Below are 15,862 nucleotides of genomic sequence, written 5' to 3' on the forward strand. Positions count from 1 at the left end.
GTAGGGTTTGCGTATACACTATCATTCCCGAGGCAATTTTTATTCGACAACGACACATTATTTTACTCAACAAGTGCCCCTAAAGGCTTTTAGTGTTCAAGGTGCCAAATACTTCAAATTAATCATATTCAATGTATATAAATATACATATACAAGATTTCTGCCGAAACTTACGGCGTCCCGTGACCCCTCACTATAACACATAGGTCCGCATCTGTATCCTTCCCAAGCCCCACTGAGACTATACTGGGTTTGTTTTGTTGTTGCTGGCATAAACATAATAGAGGTTTTTCTCCTTTCTCTTCTCTGTGTTTTTGCCTTTCCAATTCCTTTTAAATTGTGCTTCAAATGTAGCAATTGTTACAAAACTGATTGGATTGAATGGAAAGGGAAGATAGGGAAAGCTTTCAAGATTTGTCTTTCCTGTGTTTTGCTTAACATGGAGTAAAAAAAGAGAACTATAGCTAGCGCCTAGCAGTAGCAGCAAGTACATGAAAAGCGTATCTTTTTTGAATTTAATTAAGATGTAAATATATTTACACAATCAAATTATTCAAAAGATAATTGGATGTAGTTCTATTTAATAACATTGATTAGTTACCTATAATAAATAATAAATAACCTGTTATAATATATTAAGTTACATTGATTTATAAAAAGTTTATTATATCGTCTGTTTATATAACTCAAGTCATTTTTTTATGTAAGATAATTATATGAGAGAGATTGATTTGAGTTTGATAAAAGATAAAGTATGAATCTTATTAATTCCAAGTCTTAAGCGTCAGCCACCAGCTCTTCACCCACAAACAATCCCTTCACGGAAAGAGATAGGGTTTTAATTAAATATCAAATTTATTTGTTTGTTTGAATCAAAGAATCATATGCAAAAAAGCATTAGTTAAGAATATATAAATGTGAATAAAATATTTTACTCATTTGATTATAGCGTCATTGTCCCAAACTTGGAATTTTCTTTTTCTCTTTGAGTTTCCATAATTAATAATTCTTTTTAATGGATTTGTGGTTCATTGCATGCATTGTAATGATTAATGAATAATATTCAATGTTCTCAACTCCCGAACTTTAATAGGAAAAATTGAATGAGCAAACTTCAATTTCTGAGGGTCTTAATCACCCAATAGAAACTTTATGTTATAATATTTATTATTGCAGCCATTTTAGAACGAGAAAATGATAGTCCACAGAGCAGAAAAAATTAAGCAAATCATATCAAGAAAACACAAACGTAGACTTAAAGCAATGCAAAAGCAAAAACAAAAGAATTGGTCTCCTTAACGTAGCATCAACGACTTTTATGATTCCCATCGCAAGTGTTTGTCATAAAGCAAATCTTTTTACAGCCATTTACAAATAAAACTTATTCGTACGTGGTACATTTACGCTAGATCAATAAATATAATATATTTGTGTTTTTTTATATATATGTAGCCCGGTGTACGAAGAATCCTATGTTTACGTAGGGTTCGGGGAAGGGGCGCCGCACCCTAAGGGATGCGATGTAGGTAGTCTACCCTAATACAAATATCAGTGGCTGATTCCACGGCTCGAACCCGTCACTTATAAATTATACGGAGACAATTTTATCGTTCTCCAAAGCTCCCCTTCATAATTAAATAATATGTATTCATATTTTAATTTTTAGCTAATAAAGTTAAATTATTTGATTTGATGTAAATTATTGGGTGCAAGTAAATATTTATGGACTCTCACTACACTTTTGGCATCTCCAAGAATCTTTCTAAAACGGCAATACCAAGTAACCCAAAAGTTTCCTTTATATTTCACGTACCTTTCTTTTGTTTTCATCTTTTAATTTCCAACCCCACCAACTAATCCACACCTAAAAACCCTCTCAATTTTCAATATTTAAACCTTCATTATTCTTTACCATCAATCTCATTTCTGTTCCGATCTCTTCGCCTGTTCACGTACGCACATTTTCAACTTTGACGTCTTTAACGATTGGTTTATATCTTTGATTAGGTCATCTTCACTTTCTTGAATTATTTATAAGCACATTTCGTCAAATATATTGTTGTTTTGTTTGTAGGTATAAGGTACGTAGAGATATTGTTGTGGCATTGAGCGATTGATTTGAATAAGTCGATCGCTCATAATTCATTGTCGTTCGTCTATTTCTTTTGGAGAATTGCAGTTTATCGAAAGATAAAAAAAAGATGGCAGAGGAACAGAGAATGCAAGAAGCAGGAGGGCATAGGCTTTGTGCCAACAATTGTGGATTCTTTGGCAGCCCAACAACTCTAAACCTCTGTTCCAAATGCTATAAGGATCATTGCATGAAAGAACAACAATCGCGAGCGGCCCAACTTGCAATGGAAAAGACTCGCCCCCAACAACAACAACAACAATATGAATCAACATTTTCGTACACGCCATGCATGAAGTCATTGCCAATTCTTGAACTCTCACAACCACGTCATGTGGTCGAGATGGGGGGCCCACAAGTACAGTTGGATACTGTATGTGGGTCCCCTAAGGTTGAACTAAATATTGCAGCCGAGGTCCCTCAGCTGCAGTATTCAACTGCAACTGAAGCCTCATATCAGGTGCAGTTGGATACTGCAATCGAGACCCCTCAGGTGCAGTCGAATCGTTGTGCCACGTGCCGGAAGCGGGTTGGTTTAACGAATTTCAAATGTAGGTGTGGGGTCACATTTTGTGGTTCACATAGGTACCCTGAACAACATGGTTGTACCTTTGACTATAAGTCAATGGGAAGGGTGGCCATTGCCATGGCTAATCCACTAATTAAGGGTGAGAAGCTTCACAAAATTTGATTAATTAAGGAGAATTAATTTGATCATTTGGTCCATGAAGTGGTTGATCAAACGGCCAAGATGTCGTTTTGGTGATGCTCATGGATTGGATTGATGATTTATAATATGGAGTTGTTGCTAATTAACCACAAGCTGGTGGATGGGCTTTGAATTATACATTTTCTTTAATAATGTAAGTTAGGATATTTTATTGGTTGTTTAATAATTATAGTTTAGGATATTTTATTGGTTCTTTAGTAATTATAATGTATGGTAGGACATTTTATTTCTCTAATTTTCTTAATTTGTTGATTCTCGTTAAAGTTATTTGCTACAACAGTCAAGATAACATAGTTTTAATTCCATAACTACTTATTTAATACAAAACTTGCTTTTCTCATTCTTTCATCATATCATTATTATTTTCTTATGTTATAATGTGTGTGTGTGCAAATTGCATAATTCTCCAAGTATCTTTGATTATATTGAATACACATACAAAATGTGTATGTGCGCGCAAATTGCATATATATTATAGGAACTTGGCTTGTTTTTCCTACGAAGTGACATAGAAAAATCTGAATGTATGAAATTGGCTTGTTGTATTCAGTTTATCAATTTTTCTAACAATTATTGCATAACAATATGTAAAATGTTCATACTTGTGAGTGCATGTTTGTTTTTAATTGATTCAGATTTATAGAAAGTTTCAATAAAATTAAAATTATTTCATCAAGTAAAAATATTATAACGGAGTGCTCGTACATTTTATTGTTGTTTTTTCCCAATGTGAATGCTATTCAACAAAGGATAAAATAAATGTGATACTATTTCTTTTTAAATTTGGTAGCATCTCTATTTATCTTAATTAGAAGGGGTGTTTGAAGAGCACAAAATCTATAGTTACGTACATTCTTGATGAAGAAGAAGAAGAAAGAAATTAAGGAAGATGGCTAACAATTAATAAGTACATTCAAGAAAAACAAAAATTCTAGAATTTTGGTAGTAAAATAAAATTTGCAATATAGTGGTTGATCATAAAGAGGAGACTTTATTGAGTCTGACAAACAGTAAAATGATTGTTTTTATGTAATATTCTTAGGGTAATTTCTTGTTGAAGCAAATGCTAATATAATAATTAAAAAAAATTGAGGGTTTGGTCAATGACAAGCAAGTGTTGTTATCATCGTATTCAAGTGTCCTAACACATATTTTTCTCGAGAAAACACTCTTAAAAGAAAAAATATCCAAAAGATTTCCTAAACCTGTCCAAACATCAATTTCCATGCACAAAACTATTCCTTTTTTGGGTTAACTGGATATATATATATATATATATATATATATATATATATATATATATATATATTTACAAAATTACATCATTTGCAAACACCGGAGGAACCGTAAAAAATTGGGTCTTAGGAACTACAAAAAATTGGGTCTTGTCAAAAACTTATTCTTAGCTCCTTCCTTTGCGAGGAGGTCCGCCACTTGGTTATGCTCCCTGTAGCTATGGCTTATGGCTGGGTTCCCAGCTGCTCCATCAGATACCTGCATTCAGAAATTATGGGATTGTGAGTCAAGTTACCATGTTTTAACATTTTCAGCACTTGTTCATAGTCAATGTCAATCACAAGGGGTGACAAGCCCTGTTCGAGAGCTATTTTTAGCCCCATCCATAGGGCATGAAGCTCTGCCCTAAGACTATCCGTGTTTGGGAGCCCCCTCATGAAGCCTACCCAGTCACCCATGTTGTTTCTGAATACCTCCCTCCCTCCCCCCCCCCCCCAATACCCCATTTTCCTGTATTAAGGCATGTAGCCCCATCAATGTGCAACTTATAGAAGTCCCTATCTAGTGGTTGCCACTTTAGGTATAAAGTGGTTATGGTTATAACAGGTTTAGATGTGGCTGCAATATGGTGGTATTCAACAACCTTTGCAATTGTTTGGTGCACATTAATATAATTTCTTTTCTTTTCAAAACATTAGAGTTCCTAGTGAGCGAGATGGCCCAGAGGCAGAAGGGTCCAAACACACTCACGCAAGTATGCGTGGTCGTCAAGTAATAAAGTAGTGAATAAAGTATCGTTCCCACGAAGACTTATGATTAACTTTTGACTAATTCAAACTCGAATAGCTTATTGATTCGAAATATTTCTGACAAAATATATAATTTTCTAAATTACTACCTAAAGACTATCAAATAATAAATTGCTAAGAATTAAACACAACACTTAAATAATTTTGAATAACAATCAATAGGATATAATATTCCAGGGTCACGGGTCATCTAACATTCATGTTGCATTCTTAGTTTAAAATAACTAAATGATTTATCTGAATTGTTGATTCACAGGGTTAATTTCACTCGTAAGAATCTGTCGAGTTCTTACTCGCCTATTCAAGTTAACTTAATACCTATATGTCTATGGAATTAAGTTTAACAAGAACGCATTTACAATTCCTGTATTGCAACCGAGTAAGGCAATTAGGTATATGTCTATCCTAATCGCGAATCCGTTCCCCGATGCCCGGGTTTGAGAACTTACTCTATTTACTTCTATATGCAATCTAGGGTTCCCACTTTCGAGTTAAACTCTAGATTCGTAGATAGTATTTCACTGTTAGTTACTCAGCAAAATAATTAAAAACAGAATTAAATAAACAACCCAATATGATAAACCCAACGTCGTCAAATTAAACTTCAAACATCAACATTCATGTATACCCATGACCCTAGAACAATAGGGTTCTTAGCCACTCATATTCAGGCAATCATCCAAAATTTCATAAGAGTGCATAAGAATCAATAAAAGAAAGAGAGAATAAGAACTCAAGACGAATTCCGTGGTTTTAGAACTTGGTTATAGCTTCTTTTCCTTCTCCAATCTATCTGCCCCCCAAAAAAATGTTTTTTTAAGCTTATATATTGCGTCCAAAAGTCGTGGGCTAGAGTTCTCCTAACCCTAGTCCAAATCGGCTTCAGGGGTTGATGCTAAGGTGGATGCGACGCATCCACCTCGTCCTCCATTTCTTAACTTTGCATGTGAGGGTGGACGCGACGCATCCACCTTCTCTTCTACTTCCCAGTTTTGCATGCGAGGGTGGATGCGACGCATCCACCCTTCTCTTCTACTTCCCAGTTACGGATGCTATGGCGGACGCTATGGGCCGACTTCACTGCTAAGGATGCACGAAAGATGATGTTTTTTTCTAGGTTGGATGCGACGCATCCAACCCTTCTTCCTCTGGCTAGACCACATTTTCTTTATATTTTTGCACTCCAAACACCTTAAATCGTCACACATAACTTAATTAGTCATAAAACCAATAATTAAACCATGTTGGGCATTTTAAAGATCAAATAACAACAAGAAGCGGTTAAAATATGGGCAAAGTAACATCAACACATATCGAAATATGCCGAACATCACAAGCATTGTAATCAACATTTTGAAGCTTATGCCACGTGTCTTCCCAGTTTGGCATAGAAAAGGGATTGACACTAAGGTTAGGCTTATGGTTGCACATGTACAGCAGTTGCTGCGAGAACTCCTTGACATTAGCACATTCAAAGAAGATGTGGTTTATGTCTTCTATGGAAGAATCACAGAAGTAGTAGTTTGGATTAATTGTTAGACCTATGTGATATAAGTGGTTCCATGTAGGCAGCCTGTTTTGCTGCATGAGCCATATAAAGAACTTAATCTTATTGGGGGTCTTTAGTTTCTAAATCCAACTATATTGGTCTTCATGAGAAGTGTCATTATACATGAGTGCATCAATGAAGGAGTAGACAGATTTGGTACTGAACAAGCCATTGAGGTTAAGGTTTCATATGAGTTTGTCCTCAATTGCGGTGGAGGTGGGGATAAAAGTATTTTGGATTATGATGTTAATGTCACGAGGAATTGGGTTGGGAATGGAGGTAAAGTCCCAAGCCCTATTGGAGTACACTGTATTTATCCTGGTATTCATGTCATTTTGGTGCCATGGACCATTAAGGATTTTATCCAATGGTTGCATTTTGGGAATCCATGTGTCAGTAAGGAATCGAACCATATCCTCTTTGTGAACCACCCATCCAGTAAAATTAGTGCATATCTCCCCCCTGAACATATTTTCATGTCCTAGTTATAGCCTTAGTCCTATTACCTCCTCCACTGCAGTGCTTTCCCATAAGCACCCTAACCCAGATGGAGGTAGTGTTATTGTAGAGTCTCCAAGCAAGGTTGGTATCACAAGTTTTGTTCTTTAGATTGGCATGTTGGAGGTCCGACCCTGCCATGTTCTTTGGTTTGGTGACAGTGGCCCACTTGACCATATGGAGCTTCCTTTTTGCAAGAGTTGTTCCCTAGATAAATTTTCTTTGGATTTTATCAATTTGGTTGGTAATGTGGGAGGGAAATTGAATATATTGTATTACATGGTTGGGAATGCTACTAAGGAATGATTTGGCCAGAGTGGTGCGTCCAGCCATGTTCAGGAACTTGATTTTCCAACCTGCCATTATACTGTTGAGATTATCCAGGATGAATTAGAAGTCACTATTTCTAGGCCTTCTATGGAAGATGGTGAAATCTAGGTATTTTCCAAAGTCTCTGGCACCCTTGATACCTAGTATGGCATTGCAGGTTTTGGCCCACTCTTCCGGTAGTTGGAAGAAAAGATTACTTTAGATTTCTGAAAGTTGACTTTCTGCCTAGATGCAACATTGAAATTACCTATGATGGATAAGATTGTCTCACAGTTTCTCCTATTGGCTCTGGCAAACATAGTGAGATCATCAGCAAAGAATAGATGGAAGATTCTAAGCCCTCCCTTGTTGACGCTATAGGCAGGAGCGGATCTACTAAGGAGGGTGGGGGCGGCACGCCACAAGACACCTTGGTCGAAACCTTATATATATATATATATATATATATATATATATATATATGTGTGTGTGTGTGTGTGTGTGTGTGTGTGTGTATATATATCAAAAATTGTATAGATAGATAAAGTGGCACCCTGTTTAACAACTGAATATTTGGTGCCATTGCGAAGAAATGTATTTTCCGCCAGAAATACTCGGGATCGAGTCCTGCCTGCTACACTCTTGAAAACTATTCTGCATTTAGGAAAGCTCACAGGAGATTCGTTCTCATTTTTCTCTTCTTCTTTTCCTTGTTTCTTCTTTTCTTTCTTTTTCTTTAATTGGTGCGGATCTCTTTTTTCTTATGAGTTCCTTTTTAACTTCATTAATTCTTGCTTAATTTTAAAATCTATAATATTTATTAACTTTTTTGTTTTGAGCATTTAAAAATGCATCTATAGCAAGTTTTAGTTCTATTGTCCATCCTTGAGTGAGACGATAGTTCTAGAATATGAAAACTCGTCGATAACAAACAAACAACAACAACCCAGTAAAATCTCACTAATGGGGTTTGGGGAGGGTAGTGTGTACGCAGACATTACCCCTACCCTGAAAGAGTAGACATGTTGTTTTTGAAAGACCCTTGAAAAAAGAAAAAAAAAATACAAAAGGACAAAAATGAGACAATATTAGTATCACAACAACAATCATAGAAAAAATAGGAACACCATAAAATCTAGAAGAAAGATGCAAATCAAAGGAAAATCCAGAAAAAAACTCGTTGATGACAATTACAAATAAATAATATTTTTTTGTTGATATTAGTAATATTATTGAATTTTTATGCTTTTTTCTAAATTGTCATAATTATTAAATTATTTCATTTGATCGGTTTATATGTATAAATCAAAAAGACGAATAATCTTAACCGAAACTTAAAATAGATTAAATTGAAGCCCAAAGCCGTGTGGCACCCAGAACCTATAAATCTTAGATCTGCTTCTGCTGATAGGGAGTCAATTTTTATCAGTTACAGCATTGCCAATATTTTTGGAAAGCCTTTCCATGCATATGATGAACAAGTAGGGAGACATGGGACCCCCTACCTAATGCCTCCACTGGGCTTGAAGTATTCAGTTTGAGTACCATTTATAAGGATGAAAATAGAGCTTGTAGTTAGACAAGACACGATTAAGGTGGTTAATTTGGTGGGAAAGTTGAAGAAGATGAGGGATTCTCTGATGAAAGACCATTCTAACCTATCAAAGGCCTTCTCCAAGTCCATTTTTAGAATCATATTGGCATTCTTACCTTTCATATTTTGGAAGTGGGTAATGTACTCTTGTACCACAATGGCATTATCAACGACCCTTCTATTAACTAAAAAATTGGCTTGAGTAGGGCCAATGATATTCTATAGAAAAGGTTTGATTCTATGATAATGATCTTGGTGATCAGCTTATACATGGTGTTGCACTAACCTATTGGCCTAAAATTTACAGCATGGTGGCATTAGGGCACTTAGGGATGAGGCGGAGGTTGGTTTTTTTTTATTTCAGGAGGGATTGTACAGTTAGAGAAGGCAGTATGACAGTATTGGATTACCTTACCGGAAAGAATGTGCCAGTATTTCTGATAGAAAAAAGGGTGAAAATCATCAGGCCCAAGTGCCTTCATGGCCTTGAAGAAGAACATGGCACACTTGATCTCAGAGAGCCTAAGGGTAGAGTCAATGGTGCTCTGCTCCTTGGTAGTCAGGACATTTGCACTATTAGTAATGTGGCTCTTGTTCAAATTTGAGCCTTGGTGTTCAGTGGTATAGATCTTAGTGAAGTAGTTAAGGATTGTATCTTTAATGTCTTGGGGATCCAGTATACTGTTCCTCACCTTATCTTAGAGAGACATGATCTTGTTCCTCCTTCTTTTGTTAAGTGTGGATATGTGAAAGAATTTAGTGTTGGCATACCTCTCACTTAACCAATTGATTCTGGATTTAAGCTTCCAGAAGTCCTCTTCACTCCTAAGAATGATATAGAAATCTTGCTAGAGTTTGGCTTCTAGGTCCTGTAGGAAGGTACTAAAGAGATATGCATTAGACTTCTGGATGCCAGCTAGTCTAGCAAGGATCTGTTTTTTCCTATGGAAAATGTTACCAAAAATATGTTTATTCCAATCAGCCACCCTATTAGTAAAAACAGAGGTGGATCTCAGGATATCAGTACTGACTGCAAAAATATCTTCCACAAGAGGAAGAAAGTCAGGGTGGTTGCACCATATAGACTCAAACTTAAAAGGCTTGTTGGCCCTCTTCTGACTTTGATGGATTAAGCTTAAGAGAAGGGGACAATGATCAGAGTGAATCCTAGGGAGATGGGGAGATGGGTAACAGTTGAGTCAGGAACTCCTCTATCCAATCATCAGTGACAAAGCACTTGTCAAGTCTTTCTAGGATTAGGTCTTGCATGTTGGTGTCTCTTTTTTTTAGACTAAGTATATTTTAAACCTTTAAATCCTAGATTAACTAATTTGCAATTGTTCAAGCATTTCCAGAATCTGTTATTTCTATTAGTGTTCAAGCTATTACCCCAAACTTATCCTTGGTTGTTAGGAGTTCATTGAAGTCCCCCCAGCCCACCCCTACCAACAAGCCAACTACCCTATAGACAAAAGTCAGGTCCTCTAGTGTATTCCAGAGTTTATTTCTACTGTTAACACAATTACTAGCATATATAACAAGAAGGGAAAAGAGAAGAAATATGTCATTAAGTTAGAACCGTCCCTTTTTTTTTTCCTTGAGAAAAAATAAAAAAATTATTCATCTATATTAAATATATTAATCTTTTATTTTGTTATATTATAAATTACTCATACTTTTTTCATTAGCAAAATATATAATATTTGTCGCTGATCCTAACAGAGTTTCAGCTTAAAGTAAAAGGGATTATTTTAAATTATAGTTAAAAATAGCTTTCGTTGAACACATGAAATTCACAAATTGAATTCTCTTAAAGTAAAGGGAGTTTGCTAGCGTCAAAGGTACCAATAGCCCTAAAGTACAATGAAAAATAAAATTAAAATATTTTTGTATAGTAGACTAAGCCGACGTTTGGACATAAAAATTTTGATTTTTGATAAAAATATAATATTTGAAGTTAATCAGTTTTGTGAATAAGGAAAAAAGTTTTTTCCGAAAAACTTAAAAAAATAGTCAAAGCAACTTTTGGAATTTGAAAAACTTATTTTTGAAAACTTTCCAAAAACTTACAATTTTCCAAGGACACACAGAATTAGGGTGATAAATTTGGACATTTCTCCTTTCTTTTCTTATGGGAAAAATAAATATGAAATACTATGTAATGGTGGCAAAGTTTTAATTCTTTCCCCTCTTTTTATCAGTTCTGAGAGAGTCGAGCCATGGAAGTGACTGTACCTCACTTATCTTCTTCTCTCTCCATAATCCCAACATTATCTGCTAAACCCCACAAAACCCATCTCAAATACACCTTAAATTTTCCTAATATATCATCCAAAAACCTCTGCTCCACCATCTCTTCTTCCAAATACTGTTGTACTTACCGAAACAGAGCAACTTCAATTACAGCTTCTTCTTATTCATCTATTACACCCATTTCTCTACATTTGCCCACTTCTTCTAACGCTCAACGCCACTGGATGGTGCTACTGGAAACCCCGCCCAATGGGGTCAGCTCCAAATCTGAGGTCATTGATTACTATGTGCACACCCTTCAAAGAGTCTTGGGCAGGTAAAAAATATAATCTTTTCTGCATTTCACCAAGTTTAAGTGTTTTGGTTAGTGCTTCTATGATTGGTATAATATATTTTATTGATTGATGGTAAAAGATTTTGTGCTTGACTAAGAATATATGCTGATAAATTGTGGGTAAAACTGTTTCTTTCTTTATGTCGAATACAATTGGACGCTTGTAATTTGAATTATGCAAGTGTTAGCCAATCAGCTAGCCATTACCCATTAGAGATGGCAATATTCAGGTCCTCCATTGCTAGGATGAATTCAAAGGGGGGGAGAGGGTTTGGGTCCTCTTGTCTAAGACCTCTTTGGGATGGAAACAAACTATCAGAAGATCCATTAATAGGAGTTGAGAACTTGGCAGTGCTGATACGAAAAAGCATCACTTCCTTCCAAAACCCATTTCGTTAAGATATTGATTAGGAAATCCCGATTGACAAGGTCAAATGCTTTCTCACAATATCCAATTTGGACAATACTTCAAGAATCTGACCTTTCGCATTGGCTACAATGCTGCATCCATAGTCAATCTATGCAAATCAGTTACTTCGTTAACTGGATGTAGCTGAATCTTCCTCCAGTTAACAGGTAAGCCTGACATTGCCTCAAAAACTATTTCATAACATAGAAATTTAACTTTGAAAAGCATTGGCTTTACTGCCATGTTTCACTGTAAGATAACAAAAGCTCGTTCTTAAGTTTCTGCAGTTTTGTTCTGTTCCTTTTTGTAAAAATTGTTGCTAGGGCATCCCAAGCGCCTTTTGGTGTCCAGTCTTATTAGTTTTTTTTTGCAAATATTTATCCTTTTAATGTCATAGGGAGTGCATACAACGGTTTCAAGCCTAATCCTTCCACATTCGTGCTGCTTCAACATCAGTTGGTGTGTGGTGTCTGAGCTGCCCATTTTATCCAATAACTCGTGACTGAGAAAATGATATTGTATTCCTGTGCTCCACTATCCATAATATGCATGTTGAGCTTCTCGACGCTACTGAGAATACTTACAAAATCTGCCACGAGTTGGTGTCTCTAGACAGATACAGTCTCTGACTATTCTGGTAGAATCTTCCCTTGAATTGCTACTTATCAGAAGAGCTTTAAGTATCTTACCCCGATTGATCCGCTCTGGTACCTCTTGTTAGAATAATTGGATTCTTGCAATTTGAATTGTACTTTTGCTATCTAAAGATTAGTGTTAATCTTCAAGATTTCATCTCAATTTTCTTCACAAACTCATATTAGCACTTGTCACCTCTTTTCCTCTATTTACTTTGTTTCTTCACTTTTTTTCTCCTATAATCACAATCTAAATGCTGCCCATATTTTGTAGGATGTGATGGGAGCATCTAGTACTTGAAACTTTTGCTCCATTTATTTGTTTTCCAACTATCCAATTTTAGAATTTCTCTAGAGTTCTTACTTGAGTTATCTTAAAAAATGTCTTTCTATGGGAGTTGGTGCTGATTTTTACAACTATCAATTCTTAATGAAACAGTGAGAAGGATGCTCAAATGTGTATGTATAATGCTTCTTGCAATGTCCCGTATGGATTTTGCTGCGACATTGATGAGGATGTAGCTAATGAGATTGCTGGTAAATTTCTTGTCTGCTTTCTTGCATGCCCTCCTCTATTGTTATTGCCTCGTAATTTAGGTGCAGTGCATACTAATTATAAAAAACTACATATATGTTTTGGATGTTCTTAAAACTTTCCCTTTTTGTTAAGACTTGAAGCAATTGTTCATTTTTCTACTTTTTTGAATCCTAGGTATGCCTGGGGTACTATCAGTTATACCTGACCCTGATTTTAACTCAATGGTGAAAGACTACAGCTACCCGAAGGGTCAGTTAAGTTCCCTATCAAATTCATATGCCGATGGCTCATCGTTATTTCCAGCTGGGACTTCTAAACATTGGCTTGTTCGGATATCCAGGCCATCTGTTGGAGTCATAAGAAAAGCCCCGGTGGTTGACTATTACGTTCAAGTTCTAACCAAAGTTCTTGGGAAGTAAGTATTTGTTTCTGAGCATTAATATATTGTTATTTCAAATTCATTATTAACATTTTGCTAAAAGGACGGATTGGTTTCTTGATGACAGTGAGAAGGATGCACAGATGTGCTTATATCATGTGTCTTGGCAATCCAATTATGGATTTTGTTGTGAATTAGATGAGGCGTGTGCTCAAGAATTAGCTGGTGAGGTTATCATGTCATACTAGTAATCTTACCTGTAATATGTAATAATTATTTTTATAGTGCCAGTAAATGTCTTGATGTACCATCACAGGAATGCCTGGAGTTCTATCTGTTCGGCCAGATGAAAATTTTGACTCGGACAATAAAGACTATGGAGGTTAGAGATCATATCTGACTTTTACCCTATTGAATGCTACATCTCTGATGTTGAGGATTGGGCCATCTAGAAGATATCAAATGGAAATATAAATGTGAAATGTCATAAAATTATTGACCTTAATTTATTTTGACACAGTAATGCAGTATATCAGCCAGGTTATTTGAAAGAAAAAGATATACTAGTATATAAGGATCAAGTCAACTTAGACATTTTTTTCTTTTAAATTTTCTTGTGCATGCTCTTTTATTAACTTTAGTTTCCAGGTTCTATCCGTGATGATTCTAACTATATAAGATGATTATATGATCCCCTTATCTGGGATAGATCTTCTTCTTCTAAGGGTGAATAAACCTTCTTACCATATAGAATATTACATGTTGACCTCTCCACAATATCCCATTGGCAGTCTAGTTCTTGAAAGTGGGATTACACTGGGTTTGTTGTTGTTGTAGTCTGGTCCTTGAAGGTGATTTTAGAAGTCTTGCTCAAAGTTAATTTCCAGTAACAACACGTTATTATAAAATTCTTCCATCAGCAAAGAGTTGTCTCCCTTAGGAAACGAACCTTTGTAATGATTTTCCTTGAAAAATTCAGTGAGATGTTTGCGCTTTTGAGTGTCAATTTGAATCTAGTGTACATCGAGCAAGATGCATGGTCATCTTGTTTGTCACACCTCTATGGTACAGAAAAGCATGTCCTTTAAGAATAACTGAGTTGATCGGTTAAATATGGATGAAGCTATCGATCTTTTCATTTGCCTTATTTTTAGGGAGACGAAATAGCAGAGAAAACTAGTTGTGAAAAGCGGTGTTCCAAAAATTTTGGTAAACAGATTACATGTAGTATCTCTATTTCTTGAAAGTTTGAATACCCATGGTTTATCAGGTGGGAATTTGAAGCTGAGTGATGATTCCCAGCAATCTGCAGCATCAGACAGGGAAACAGATGTTATAACCAAGAAGCTTTTTGTGACTGGTAAGTTGCAATTCTGAATTCACCAAAAAAAACTGCTGTTTATTTCTTACATAACTAAATTACTCATTTCCCGTTTAGCACAAGACTCAAGAGATTACTTTGCTGTAGATTGTTGCTTATTTCGATGATCTAACTATTCGCGATGTACCTTTTCTCCACAGGTCTGTCATTCTATACATCTGAGAAAACGCTGCGTGCAGCATTTGAAGGATATGGTGAACTTGTTGAAGGTGTTATGTTTATTGTGTGAAGATATCTGCTTCATAGCATAGTTGTAGGAGAAATCATTGCTCATTAACATTTTTATGTATCCTAACAGTTAAAATCATAATGGACAAAATTTCCAAGAGGTCGAAAGGTTATGCTTTTGTTGAGTACACAACAGTGGAGGCTGCAACTACTGCTTTCAAAGAGATGAATGGCAAGGTAATTTTGGAGCAAAGTGCTTTATTTTACTTCCACAAAATCATCTGTGCTAACAGAAATGATAACTTTATTGATTTTTTGTTTTGCAGATCATTAATGGCTGGATGATAACAGTTGATGCCGCTAGGACGAATCCTCCAAAATACAGCAGAGGACGACCCGGAGCAGCTAGGTAACATTATAGAAGCAGAGAGACTATAGATAGGAATAGAGAGGGAGAGCTGTTATATTCTCTCGGCATTTTTTGGAGATACAGGGAGCTTAGAATCTGGTTTGGAGCCTTAATGCACAACCGATCTACACGTAGAAGATTACCACTTCGTTTCTTCTTTGCATGATACTGTATCCAAATATTCCCGTGTAATATTCACTGCTCAAATGATTGAGCCAGTTTTGAAGGTCATACAGTAAGAGGTGGACCCGGGATTCGAATTTGATGGGTTCAATCTTGATGTTTTTACGGTTGAACCCATCAATATTATGCGGTCAAAATTTTATATTTATTAAAAGTTTAGCGATTTCATATATATATTTAAGTTCCGTGTTGAAAATGCTAAGTTCAGTTGAAACCGTACCTTCTAACTACATCCACACTGCATGCAATGACAATCTCTATCACAGAATCCTGTAAATTGTCCTAATGACTTTTCATTCTGTATGTAGAACTGCAGA

General features: G+C 35.7%; 2 protein-coding genes across 2 annotated transcripts; both read left to right on the plus strand.

Moving 5' to 3' along the window:
* The first annotated feature begins 1,928 nt into the window (after positions 1-1,928).
* Positions 1,929-3,169, plus strand: LOC104108177 (zinc finger A20 and AN1 domain-containing stress-associated protein 4-like). Its single transcript, XM_070175268.1, has 2 exons — positions 1,929-2,998; positions 3,034-3,169. The coding sequence occupies exon 1, from the start codon at positions 2,202-2,204 to the stop codon at positions 2,820-2,822; it is 621 nt and encodes a 206-aa protein (XP_070031369.1). The 5' UTR covers positions 1,929-2,201; the 3' UTR covers positions 2,823-2,998; positions 3,034-3,169.
* Positions 3,170-11,032: 7,863 nt separating this feature from the next.
* LOC104108178 (organelle RRM domain-containing protein 1, chloroplastic) lies at positions 11,033-15,717 on the plus strand. Its single transcript, XM_009617165.4, has 9 exons — positions 11,033-11,425; positions 12,927-13,024; positions 13,200-13,440; positions 13,532-13,629; positions 13,721-13,786; positions 14,675-14,764; positions 14,926-14,994; positions 15,084-15,190; positions 15,280-15,717. The coding sequence occupies exons 1-9, from the start codon at positions 11,076-11,078 to the stop codon at positions 15,364-15,366; spliced, it is 1,206 nt and encodes a 401-aa protein (XP_009615460.1). The 5' UTR covers positions 11,033-11,075; the 3' UTR covers positions 15,367-15,717.
* The last annotated feature ends 145 nt before the right edge of the window (positions 15,718-15,862 follow it).

Source organism: Nicotiana tomentosiformis, chromosome 5, assembly GCF_000390325.3.
Source record: "Nicotiana tomentosiformis chromosome 5, ASM39032v3, whole genome shotgun sequence".
In the NCBI taxonomy this organism is placed as follows: Eukaryota; Viridiplantae; Streptophyta; class Magnoliopsida; order Solanales; family Solanaceae; genus Nicotiana; species Nicotiana tomentosiformis.

What these genes read in the sequence shown, in the direction of transcription:
- LOC104108177 (XM_070175268.1), top strand. Translation starts at nt 2,202, where the DNA reads ATGGCAGAGGAACAGAGAATGCAAGAAGCAGGAGGGCATAGGCTTTGT.
- LOC104108178 (XM_009617165.4), top strand. Translation starts at nt 11,076, where the DNA reads ATGGAAGTGACTGTACCTCACTTATCTTCTTCTCTCTCCATAATCCCA. An exon ending in GGACAATAAAGACTATGGAG is followed by an intron (nt 13,787 to 14,674) that starts GTTAGAGATCAT and finishes ATGGTTTATCAG; the next exon opens with GTGGGAATTTGAAGCTGAGT. An exon ending in ATATGGTGAACTTGTTGAAG is followed by an intron (nt 14,995 to 15,083) that starts GTGTTATGTTTA and finishes GTATCCTAACAG; the next exon opens with TTAAAATCATAATGGACAAA.